The sequence below is a fragment of the Felis catus genome, chromosome B1 (genome assembly GCF_018350175.1).
Source record: "Felis catus isolate Fca126 chromosome B1, F.catus_Fca126_mat1.0, whole genome shotgun sequence".
Taxonomy (NCBI): Eukaryota; Metazoa; Chordata; class Mammalia; order Carnivora; family Felidae; genus Felis; species Felis catus.
In genome coordinates, this window is record NC_058371.1 from 135,521,790 (window position 1) to 135,535,129 (window position 13,340).

Here is a 13,340-nt window from a genome sequence, read left to right on the forward strand (position 1 = left end):
CCAGTGTTATTAAAGTTCTTTGTCTTGATCTTACATATTAGGCTCAGTCTTCTATTTACACTTTTGTTTTAATTCTGTGCTTTTAACCTCTCTGTTCCCTGCTTTCCCTCCCACTTCCTAGACAAACATATCCTTGTTTGCCAGGTACGTTTAGCTCAAATTTTACCTTTCTCATGACTCTTTTCGACTAGCTCATGATGTAACTGTCCCTATAATATAGAGGTTGATTTCTGTGTTTCTGTATTAATATGATAATAATGCTGTAAGGGCCTAGATATAACATTAAAATATTGCTCTTTTTCGCATAGTTTACATAGAGCATGTAATAGTGCTGATTTAAAGCACATGCTTTGTAAATGATCATTTTTTGACAGGTTATAAGGAAGAAGTTCTTTATATATGATTTTCCCCCACCTCATGGCTTTCCTTTGGTTTTATAGAAGCTGCAAGTCGGGCCATAGTCCAGTTCCTAGAAATCAATCAGAGTGAAGAAGCCAGTAGAGGTTGGATGCTTCTGACAACAATTAATTTGTTAGCATCCTCTGGTCAGGTAAGTTCTTTGTTTTCATGTTTGATAACTTGACTTCCTTTTTTATCCTCTTGGAATTTTGTGAAACTAAATGTATCATCATATCCAAATAAGATTTTATGGTAATCATTATATTCTTAATCCTTCTAACATATGCTTTCATGCTTCTCACAACATCTCATGAGGAGGTTTATGTTACTACAAATTTTACACCTGAGGAAATGCCTAACTTGAATGGTGTATTTCATCTTTGTCATAACACACAGAGAGCATAATACCATTAGTACAGCATGTGGGGCACAGCAATGGACTTCTGGGACTGTAGGCCGGTAGCCTGGGAGCTCTGGCTCCATCTGGCCAAAACCAACACTTTTGTAACCCACATCAGGGAAATTGCTTTAGAAGAATCATCTGACCTTACTTCACTAATAAGGAACAAATGACATGAAAAATATTTGTAAATTCTTCTAAATTTTATGGAAAATAGGGGAATAGTGACATTTTCAGGATAATATATATTCCCTTCCCACTTGATTTATTCTGGAGATTCCTTTTATTCCCCCTCTCTAAACCACCTTTAATCATCTGCCATAATTTCTGTTGCATGTACTCAGTTACCAGCTATTTGGATACCTGACTTTTGGCCTGTGATGTTTTGGGGATGAAAGAACTTGATTCAGGGGCACCTGGGTGGCTCAGTCAGCTAAGCATCCGACTCTTGATTTCAGCTCAGGTCATGACCTCACAGTTTGTGGGATGGAGCCCTGCAACAGACTTTGCGCTGATAGCGGGGAGCCTGCTTGGGATTCTCTCTCTCACTCTCTTACTTCTCGACTTGTGTGCATGTGCTCTTTGTCTCTCTCTCAAAAAAAAAATTAATAATAATAATAACCATTAACAACAAAAAAAAAGAAAGATGTGTTTCACCCTTCTAAAACTCAGAGTAGAATTACCTATCAAAGTTAGTACCAGTCTTGAGAATGGTTCTTGTCTAAATTATGATTCAAACAACTCACGTCATTTAATAATGGAGTTTACAGAGGTGGCTGTGACATGAGTCATATACCTTGGTGGGCCACAGCAGAAACGATGCATATTTCTTAGTAACCATATCCTGAAGCTAGTCATTAGCCTAAAGTAGTAGCACTTAGGCTTTTTTTCCCCTTAGAATAATGTTTCCCTTTTTTGTTTGCTGGTTTATGTTTGTTTGTTTCTTAACATCACAAAAGGAATCAGACCAAGTTGCTCTGATGTACTTGGGACTTGCCAGATTTCGGCCCAGAAGCCCCACACCCCAGACAACTCCTAAATTCTGGGCAAATGGAGATGTTTATTTATCCTATGTCACCTTTAGATAGTCCTAAAGTGGCCAACTGTTTCCATGTATCTGTGACCATACCAAAAACCTATCAAAATATCAATTCTATTTGCTATTGATGCTAGCTATAAATGCCACCATATTACTGTACCAAAATTTGGTTTGGTTTAAAATAGCATGTAAAATAACCATTTTTAATTGTGATATTTCTTTTTTTTTTTTTTTTTTTTTTTAATTTTTTTTCAACGTTTATTTATTTTTGGGACAGAGAGAGACAGAGCATGAACGGGGGAGGGACAGAGAGAGAGGGAGACACAGAATCAGAAACAGCCTCCAGGCTCTGAGCCATCAGCCCAGAGCCCGACGCAGGGCTCGAACTCACGGACCGCGAGATCGTGACCTGGCTGAAGTCGGACGCTTAACCGACTGCGCCACCCAGGCGCCCCAATTGTGATATTTCTAAGTCTTATTCCTATTCTTTGTAGATGCTGTCTTTCTCAGGTGTGAACAGAAAGTGTATCCTACCAGAATATCTGACACATACTAGAAAGTCAGGAAATGTGGATTAACCTAATCACTTTTTTAAAAAAACATTTTTTTAGAGAGAGAAAAAGATCGTAAGCAGGGAGTGGGGTGAAGAGGGAGAGAGAGAGAATCTTAAGCAGGCTCCACACCCAGTGCAGAGTCCGACTCAGGGTTCGACCCAATGCAGGGCTCATTCCCACGACCCTGGGATCATGCATGATCTGAGCCAAAATCAAGAGTCACATGCTCAATCGACTGACCCACGTAGGTGACCCTTAACCTAATCACTTTTTTAAAAATTACAAATGTTGCCGATTATCAGTTTGGATACCAAGTTATGCTTATACTCTGCTATAAAATGAAACTGAAAAATCATACCAGTTTGCCTAATGAAAACAGAAAGCTAGTAATAATCTCACTAGAAAAAGGTATTTTAAGAGAAAATTTAGTGCTCTATATTTTGAGCTGACTTTTATGTTTATATGCCATTTTCTGTTGATAGCAGTGAGATACAGAGATGACTAAAACGTCCTGAATCAACATGTAGATGACAGAGATGGAGTGAATGACAGTTCTATAAAATGCAGTCATGGGATATATGTACTTCTATGAAAATAGAAATGTGAGAGTTATAAATTTTGTAGGTGAGGGAGGGAGGAAAGATGAGGAATTAAAGTTTCAGACATGGGCAGACATTTAAACTGAGCATCAGATGTGTAGAGACATGGGGTATCTAGAAATAATCAATCATGGAACAGCAAAAGGTTTTTGAAATATTTAGAGGCAGGAAATGTTACTGGATGTTTAGAATAAGGACCAGATCATGCAAGGGATTGTTCTTTGGGTCCTCTCACCTCTCTATCACCCTGCTGCTGCATTAGTTCAGGCCCCATCTCTCATATGGTTTTCTGTATTAGTTTCCTAATGACCCTGGCCTTCTTGCTCTTTAGATCTAATTTAGATCTATATAACCACCAGTGAATTTTCTGATATCTGGTTCCATTACTGCTTTGTAACACTTCACTGGTTCTCCAAGGCCAGCAAAATAAAAGTCAGACCAGAGTGGGAGACCATATGATACATAGGTCCCTGGGCATATACGCTTGTGGACCACTTGTGCTTTAACTAAGGCAGGGTATCTCAATTATGAGCCTCAATTGCTTCGTGTATAAAGTAAGCATCATACAGTAATAGAATCTACCTTATAAGGTTGATGGAAGAATAAATGAGATAATTAAAACGCTTAGCCTTATGCTTGTTTTATAATTGATACTCATTAAAGATTAGACACTATTATTGTGGCTTTTTAGGAGTTAACAGTTTTGGACTCAGGTTCCTGAAACATAGTGTGTCGTATAGTTCAACCTTCTATGTATCTTCAGGTGATCTTTCCCCTCTTAATTTCTATACTTTTCCTCTTCATTCCTTGTAGTGTTGATCATTCCTTTTTCGTAGTTACTGATAACCTGTTTCTGCTAATAGACCACAGTCTTCTGAAGGGCAGGGGTGCTTTGTCGTTTCCTGCCCAGTTCCCAACGTACTGCCAGACATACCCTATGCATTCAGTGAATGTTTGATTAAAAAGTTGATAAGCTAAATACAGGTGACAAGGTGACACCAGCCTGTTGATCTCCAGTATATGAAACTTTTTGTTCCAAACTGGACCATGAAAAAAATTTGGCAATTATTGTAGCATACTTCTTAGGAATACTGAAATTTCACCATAAGAAGGTGGACTTTCTTCCTCTAGAAATTGTTGAAAATAATACACAGATTTTTCAGTGTTACCTGTATCCTTCAAGTGTCCTTCCAACCCCAAGAATGTTTAATAATAATAAAAGTGATAGCAAAGCAACTACTAATATATAACTTAGTGCTTAATATATCTCAGATTTGTTATATAATGCTTACATTAACTCTAAGACCTATTATTATATTTATTTTATAGGAAAGGAAACTGAGGTCCAGCAAAGCTAGTTTGCCCAAGTTTATGGTTGAATTTCTTTTTTCTAAATCCAAAAGTTCATTTGCTTTGAAACATGCTGCCTTTTAATAAAAAAATAGCAAATCTAATAAATAACAAACACATCTCAATACACACACACACCCCCCCACACACACACATGTATGTATTTTTAGAGAGAAAGAGTGAGTGCATGTGTGTGAGTGGGAGAAGGTAGAGGAAGAGAGAGAGAATCTTAAGCAGACTCCATGCCCAGGCAGCAGGGATGGGTGTGATGCAGGCTCTGTCTCACCATGGTGAGATCATGAGCCGGAATTAAGAGTCAGACGCTTAACCACTGAGCCACCCAGGAGCCCCATCTCAATATCTGATTAAAGGAGATTTGTCCAAATGGAAAATGAGTATTTGTCAGCATGGAGTCATTTTTTAATTTTTCAGGCATTTAAAAAGTTATTTTGATACATAATTTTCTGGCTTAAAATTTGTGAGTTAATGATTTAAATTCTGGATTAATATTTGTGAACTTACTTAGCTGTTCCAATTATGTCTGTCTGTCTACCTATTCGCTTATTTATTGGTTTGTTTTCCAGAAAACCGTGGACTGCATGACAACGATGTCAGTGCCTTCCACCCTGGTTAAATGTTTATATCTGTTTTTTGACCTTCCACATGTGCCTGAGGCCGTTGGAGGTGCACAGAATGAGCTACCTCTAGCAGAACGTCGTGGACTACTCCAGAAAGTTTTTGTACAGGTATGGAAGGTGCTGTTGGCCTGGCCATCAATACCAGTCTATTTAAAGTGAAACAGGTGCACTCCTTAAAGAGATGTTCTGCTTATTCCATTTTTTTTTATAGTATTCCATGCTCTTTATTATTGACTTTATCTCATATAATTGTCACATTTCTTGACTCTGAACATTTCTTTTGAGGATAATGGAACAAGCCATTAACAAGTTTATTTCTCTGAACAGATTCAACTATTAAGCTTTCCTTTGATACAGCAATACAATCTCTAAAATGAACTGCTAAGCAAGAGAAACTTTTATTGACTATCATATTACATTGGGGTAATATTTCTTATAAGAAATTCTGTTTGTTGATGTCTAAATATAGGATTCCTAGCCTATAAATCTCTAACTTGTAAAAGGCAGTTTATTTTAGTGACTGCTGCCACCTCCTCTGCTCCCTGCTTGTAAAATCCTTCTTTACCACTGTTGCCACTGTTCAGACTTTTAATAGCACTGGTGGCTAACCAAGGTTTAAATAGACCTTTGTTAGTTAGCCTAGAAATTTTGCCATCATTTTGATATCCTTCCTTGGGAGAAAATTTTCAAGACCAACGACATGCATTTGGAATGTAGTCTGTCCATGGGACTAATATTTAAAAACTTTTTAATGTTTATGTATTTTGTGAGAGAGACACACAGAATGCGGGTGGGGGGGGGGTTGGTGGCAGACAGAGGGAGACACAGAATCTGAAGCAGGCTCCAAGCTCCGAGCTGTCAGCATAGAGTCCAACATGGGGCTCGAACTCACAAACCATGAGATCATGACCTGAGCTGAAGTCAGACACTCAACTGACTGAGCCAGGTATTTTAAAATCACGTTTGACAGAAGAGGACAGATACTGTATCATTATACTTATGTGTATCCAACGTGCTCAAACTCCTAGCAAGTAGAATGCTGGTTGCCAGGAGCTGGAGAGTGGGATAACAAGAAGTTTTGTTCAGTGTGTATAGAGTTTCAGGTTTGCAAGATGAAAATGTTCTAGAGATCTATTGTACGTGTAATGAACACTACTGTTACCAAAAAGGATTAAGGTGATAGATTTTGTGTTACGTGTTTTTAGCTCAGTTAACAAAAAAAAAACCCTACACCTGTTTGAATCCAGTTCTCTGAAATTATATAACTTAAGATGCGGATTTCTCACCTCTGAAGTAAAGATAAATGATACATACCCAAAGGGGTTTGTGAGGATTAAATGAAATAATACACAGGGCAATGGTGCTGTGCCCAGGATGCGGTAGACATGACCTACAAGTCCCTGTGATGGCTGCTCTTGCCACCACAGCCACCACCATCAGTGAGAGTGGCAGAGGGAGCACAGAGCAGTGGGTCTGCAGTAGATAAGGTGGAGCTGGGTGCCGATGACGAGTACATCTCATGGTACTGGGGTCTTTGCTGCAGCGCTTTGTGGACGTGTGAGCAATGAAAGGACTGGAGAGAGGGAGATTAAGGCAGTTTTAGGAAGGAAAAGACAGGATTATCAATAAAGAACTAATTCAACAAATACTTATTGAACATTGGATTTCTTAGATACTTTTTGCTAGTGGCTAGGTAGAATCCATTATCTCATATAACTTGCAAGACAGCCCATGACTTCAGAGGTTTTGTTTTTCTAAAAAATGATGATGAGAGCAAATGGCAGAAATAGGAGTAGACGTTAGGTTTATCTGAGTCCTGAATTAAATTGGGTGAGAAAAGCAATAGAAATGAACAAAGGAGTAAATCCCGTAGGAATTGAAGCTGCTTAAGACATTGCTAATGAATACAGTGGGTTAGTCTTTGCTTATTAGACTAGTAAACCCTATTTCCACAAAGCCCTTCTAAACAACTAATTAATACCTTAGACAATAAATGTAAACTGACTTTTATGTATTTAATACTAAATAAGTATAGCAAAGATTTCTTCTAAAACTTAAAAAAATGTTTTCAGTATCTGAATGCAGTGTATGTCTCCAACTAATTGTGGGATTCATTTTAGCATATTGGAACCATTGAATGTTACAGCCAAAAGGAACTTCCAAGAGAATTTAAATGAATGAAAGTCACCACTTACAGTTACAGAAACTAGGGGTGCCTGGGTGGCTCAGTCGGTTAAGTGTCTGACTTTGGCTCAGGTCATGATCTCACAGTTCAAGAGACCGAGCCCCGCCTTAGGCTCTACGCTGACAGCTCAGAGCCTGGAGCACTTCGGATTCTGTGTCTGCTTCTCTCTGTCTCTCTCTCTGTCTGTCTGTCTGTCTCTCTCTCTCTCTCTCTCTCTCTGCCCCTCCCACACTCATGCCCTGTCTCTCTCTCTCTCTCTCTCTCTCTCTCTCTCAAAAATAAACATTTAAAAAAATTAAAAAAAAAAAAAAAACATGGTTACAGAAACTAATAGCTGAGGCTGTGATCCATAGCAGATGTGTGGCAGGAATGGGAGCCTGGCTCTTCCCACTGCCTAGTCCATTGTCCTGTAGTGCGTCACTTCCTTGTTTTAGTTTCTCATCACAGGCCGGACACTGCTGTCAAACACCAATGGAGACAAACATATTAAATGTTTTCGGAAAACATATTGTTTATGATAGATGAAATCCCTGTGTTTATCTTATGTGACACATGGTTTCCTGGAACCTTAGCAATTGGTACTGCTTCATGTAGGCATTTTTTTTTCTGTTTGTTTAGATTTTTGTTCATTTGTTTTGTGTGTGTGTGTTGATATAGCCAGTTATTTCGCTGCCGCACTTGGCTATCCTTAATGACACAGTCCCTGCAAGTAGGTATGATTAGTGTATGGGAGAAGAGGAATGAGATATAGACTCTTTGGTTTTCTATTGTATAGAATGAAAGGATTACATGAGATTATTTCTGAGAATCCTTTTGCCTTTGAATAATAGCTAGTTATTTTTTGTTTTATATTTTAAAAAATTTTTTTAAGTTTACATCCAAGTTAGTTAGCATATAGTGCAACAATGATTTCAGGAGTAGATTCCTTAATGCCCCTTACCCATTTAGCCCATACCCTCTCCCAACCCCCTCCACTAACTTGTTCTCCATATTTAAGAGTCTCTTATGTTTTCTCCCCCCTCCCTGTTTTTATATTATTTTTGCTTCCCTTCCCTTATGTTCATGTTTTTTTATCTTAAAGTCCTCATATGAGTGAAGTCATGATATTTGTCTTTCTCTGATTTCACTTAGCATAATACCGTCTAGTTCCATCCACGTAGTTGCAAATTACAAGATTTCATTCATTTTGATTTCCGAGTAATACTCCATTGTGTATATATACCACATCTTCTTTATCCATTCACTCATTGATGGACATTTAAGCTCTTTACATACTTTGGCTATTGTCGCTAGTGCTGCTATAAACCTTGGGGTGCGTGTTCCCCTTCGAAACAGCATACCTGTATCCCTTGTATAAATACCTAGTAGTGCAATTGCTGGGTCGTAGGGTAGTTCTATTTTTAATTTTTTGAGGAAACTCTATACTGTTTTCCAGAGTGGCTGTACCACTTTGCATTCCCACCAGCAGTGCAAAAGAGATCCTCTCTCTCCACATTCTTGCCAACATCTGTTGTTGCCTGAGTTGTTCATGTTAGCCATTCTGACAGGTGTGAGGTGGTATTTCATTGTTTTCATTTGTGTTTCCCTGATAATGAGTGATGTTGAGCATTTTTTCATGTGTCAGTTGGCCATCTGGTTGTCTTCTTTGGAGAAGTGTCTTTTCATGTCTTTTGCTGATTTCTTTACTGGAGTATTTGTTTTTTGGGTGTTGAGTTGATAAGTTCTTTATAGGTTTTGTATGCTAACCCATTATATGATATATTGTTTGCAAATATCTTCTCTCATTCCATCGGGAATTTAGTTTTGCTGATTGTTTCCTTCACTGTGCAGAAGCTTTTTAGTCTGACGAGGTCCCAATAGTTCATTTTTGCTTTTGTTTCCCTTGCCTCCGGAGACGTGTTCAGTAAGAAGTTGCTGCGGCCAAGGTCAAAGAGGTTTTTGCCTGCTTTCTCCTTAAGGATTTTGATGGCTCCCTGTTTTACGTTTAGGTCTTTCATCCATTTTGAGTTTATTTTTGTGTATGGTGTAAGAAAGTGGTCTATGTTCATTCTTCTTAATGTCGCTGTCCAGTTTTCCCAGCACCACTTGAAGAGACTGTCTTTATTCCATTGGATATTCTTTCCTGCTTTGTCAAATATTAGTTGCTGTATGTTTGTGGGTCCATTTCTGGGTTCTTTGTTCCATTGATCTGAATGGCTGTTTTTGTGCCAGTACTGCATTGTCTTGATGGTTAGAACTTTGTAATACAGCTTGAAGTCCTGGATTGTGATGCCTCCTGCTTTGGTTTTCTTTTTCAAGATTGCTTTGGCTATTCGGGGTCTTTTCTGGTTCCATACAAATTTTAGGATTGTTTGTTCTAGATCTGTGAAAAATAGTGGTGTTATTTTGATAGGGATTGCATTGAATACTTAGATTGCTTTGGGTAGTATTGACATTTTAACAATATTTATTCTTCCTGTTCAGGAGCAAGGAATCTTTTTCCATTTTTTTGTGTCTTCAATTTCTTTTGTAAGCTTTCTATAGTTTTAAGTATATATATTTTTCACCTCTTGGGTTATATTTATTCCTAAGTATTTTATGGTTTTGGTGCAATTGTAAATGGGATCGATTCCTTCATTTCTCTTTCTGTTGCTTCATTGTTGGTGTATAGGAATGCAACCGATTTCTGTGCATTGATTTTATATCCTGCCACTTTGCTGAATTCATGGATCAGTTCTAGCCATTTTTTGGTGGAATCTTTTGGGTTTTCCATACAGAGTATCATGTCATCTGTGAAGAGTGAAAGTTTGACCTCCTCCTGGCCAGTTTGGATGCCTTTTATTTCTTTGTGTTGTGTGATGGCTGAGGCTGACTTCCAATACTATGTTGAATAACAGTGGTGAGAGTGGACATCCCTGTCTTGTTCCTGACCTTAGGGGGAAAGCTCTCAGTTTTTCCCCATTGAGGATGATATTAGCGGTGGGTCTTTCATATATGGCTTTTATGATCTTGAGGTATGATCCTTCTGTCCCTACTTGCTTGAGGGTTTTTATCATGAAAGGATGCTGTATTTTGTCAAATGCTTTCTCTGCGTCTATTGAGAGGATCATGTGGTTCTTGTCTTTTATTGATATGACATGTCACATTGATTGTTTTGCAGATATTGAACCAACCCTGCATCCCAGGTATAAATCCCACTTGGTCATGGTGAATAATTTTTTTAATGTATTGTTGGATCTGGTTGGCTAATGTCTTGTAGAGGATTTTTGCATCCATGTTCATCAGGGAAATTGGTCTATAGTTCTCCTTTTTAGTGGGGTCTTTGGTTTTGGAATCAAGGTTATGCTGGCTTCATAGAAAGAGTTTGGAAGTTTTCCTTCCATTCTATTTTTTGGAACAGCTTCAAGAGAATAGGTGTTAACTCTTCCTTAAATGTTTGGTAGAATTCCTCTGGAACGCCATCTGGCCCTCAACTCTACTTTTTGGGATATTTTTGATTACTAATTCAATTTCTTTACTGGTTATGGGTCTGTCCAAATTTTCTATTTCTTTCGGTTTCAGTTTTGGTAGTTTATATGTTTCTAGGAATTTGTGCATTTCTTCCAGATTGCCCATTTTATTGGCATATAATTGCTCATAATATTCTCTTATTATTGTTTTTATTTCTGTTGTGTTGGTTGTGATCTCTTTCATTCTTGATTTTATTTACTTGGGTCCTTTTCTTTTTCTTTTTGATCAAACTGGCTAGTGGTTTATCAATTGTGTTAATTCTTTCAAAGAACCAGCTTCTGGTTTCATTGATCTGTTCTGTTTTTTTGGTTTCAGTAGCATTGATTTCTGCTCTAATCCTTATTATTTTCTGTCTTCTGCTAGTTTGGAGTTTTATTTGCTGTTTTTCTTCCAGTTCTTTAAGGAGTAAAGTTAGGTTGTGTATCTGAGACCTTTCTTCTTTAGGAAGGCCTGGATTGCTCTATACTTCCCTCTCATGACCTCCTTTGCTGTGTCCCAGAGGTTTTGGGCTGTGGTGTTATCATTTTCATTGGCTTCCATGTACTTTTTAATTTCCTCTTTAACTTCTTGGTTAGCCCATTCATTCTTTAGTAGGATGTTCCTCAGTCTCCAAGTATTTGTTACCTTTCCAATTTTTTTCTTGTGGTTGATTTTGAGTTTCATAGAGTTGTGGTCTGAATGTCTGCACAGTATGATCTTGATCTTTCTGTACTTACTGGGGCCTGATTTGTCTCCCAGTATGTGATCTATTCCAGAGAACATTCCATGTAGACTGGAGAAGAATGTATATTCTGCTGTTCTAGAATGAAATGTTCTGAAATATATCTGTTAAGTCCATCTGGTCCAGTGTGTCCTTCAAAGCTGTTGTTTCCTTGTTGATTTTCTGTTTAGATATCTGTCCATTGCTGTAAGGGTGGTGTTGAAGTCCCCTACTATGTATACTATTGTATCATTATCAATGAGTTTCTTTATGTTTGTGATTGATTTATATACTTGGTGCTACCACATTTGGAGCATAAATATTTACAATTGTTAGGTCTTCTTGGTGGATAGACCCCTTAATTATGATATAATGCCCTTCTTCATCTCTTGTTATAGTCTTTATTTTAAAGCGTAGATTGTCTGATATAAGTATGGCTACTCCGGCTTTCTTTTTATCGACCATTAACATGATAGATGATTCTCTGTCCCCTTACTTTCAATCTGAAGGTGTCTTTAGGTCTAAATTGGGTCTCTTGTAAACAGCATATAGATGGATCTTGTTTTCTTACCCATCCTGTTACCCTATGTCTTTTGATTGGAGCATTTAGTCCATTGACGTTTAGAGTGAGTACTGAAAGATATGAATTTATTGCCATTATGTTTCTTGTAGAGTTGGAGTTTCTGGTGGTGTTCTCTGGTCTTTTCTATGTTGCTTTTGTGTGGTTTTTTCTCCCCTCATCTTTTCTCCCCTTAGAGAGTCCCCCTTAAAATTTCTTGCAGGGCTGGTTTAGTGGTCACACACTCCTTTAATTTTTGTTTGTCTGGGAAACTTTTAATCTCTCCTTCTATTTTGAATGACAGCCTTTCTAGATAAAGAATTCTTGGCTGCATTTTTTTTTGATTCAGCACATTGAATATATCCTGCCACTCCTTTCTGGTCTGCCAAGTTTCTGTGCATAGATCTGCTACAAACCTGATTTGTCTTCCCTTATAGATTAAGGACTTTTTTTCCCTTGCTGTTTTCATGATTCTTTCCTTGCCTGAATATTGTGAATTTGACTATGATATGCCTTGTTGATGGTCGGTTTTTGTTGAATCTACTTGGAGTCTTCTGTGCTTCCTGGATTTTGCTGTCTGTGTCTTTCCCCAGGTTAGGAATGTTTTCCACTATGATTTGCTCATATAACCTTTCTACCCCTATTTCTCTCTCATCTTCTTCTGGGACCCCTATGATTCTGATGTTGTTCCTTTTTAAGGAGTCACTGATTTCTCAAATTCTTAAATCATGCTCTTTTGCCTTAGTGTCCCTCTTCTTTTCAAATGCTTCGTTATTCTGCATAAGTTTGTCCTCTATACCACTGATTTGCTGCTCTGCCTCATCCATCCTTGCCACTGTGGCATCCATTCAGGATTGCAGTGCAGTTATAGCATTTTTTATTTCATCATAACTAGCTTTTACTTCTTTTATCTCCACAGAAGGGGATTCTAATCTATTTTCAACTCCAGCTAGTATTCTTATTATTGTGTTTGTAAATTCTGGTTCAGACATCTTGCTTGTATCTGTGTTGATTAAGTCCCTAGCTGTTGTTTCTTCCTGCTCTTTGAGAACTAGTTATTTTTAGAGTCAACAAATTTAAGGAATTAAATCCAGTTCATTTTTGAGAACAAAGATTTGATTTGTAAAACAGTAGTTTATTTTTGGGTTTGTTTTTATGTTACAGATTAGATGGCATCTCTAATGGCATCCATCTCTCTAATCACATAATTGGTAATACACCTTTATGAGCATTGATGATGCTACGGTTGACTATTTTTTTCATATTATCTTTTTTGTTGCATTGAATACATATGGGAAAATATAATACCTATTATACATGTTAAATCAGTAGGCAATAATTTCTCTAGCCATTTGTGTGTGTGTGTGTGTGTGTGTGTGTGTGTGTGTGTGTGTGTGTGTGTGTGTTGGGGGACGGAGGGTAGAATGC

The 13,340-nt window shown here is 37.8% G+C and overlaps 1 protein-coding gene across 14 annotated transcripts in view; it reads left to right on the forward strand.

The window, feature by feature from the left end:
• The window catches only part of WDFY3 (WD repeat and FYVE domain containing 3), a 277,594-nt gene that overhangs the window by 114,516 nt on the left and 149,738 nt on the right, over window positions 1–13,340 (forward strand). For all 14 annotated transcript variants that reach the window (XM_023252964.2, XM_023252963.2, XM_045056143.1 and 11 more), the window contains 2 exons: window positions 441–550; window positions 4,926–5,087. In XM_023252964.2, coding sequence (XP_023108732.1) covers window positions 441–550; window positions 4,926–5,087 — 272 coding nt within the window. The remainder of the gene's footprint in view (window positions 1–440; window positions 551–4,925; window positions 5,088–13,340) is intronic.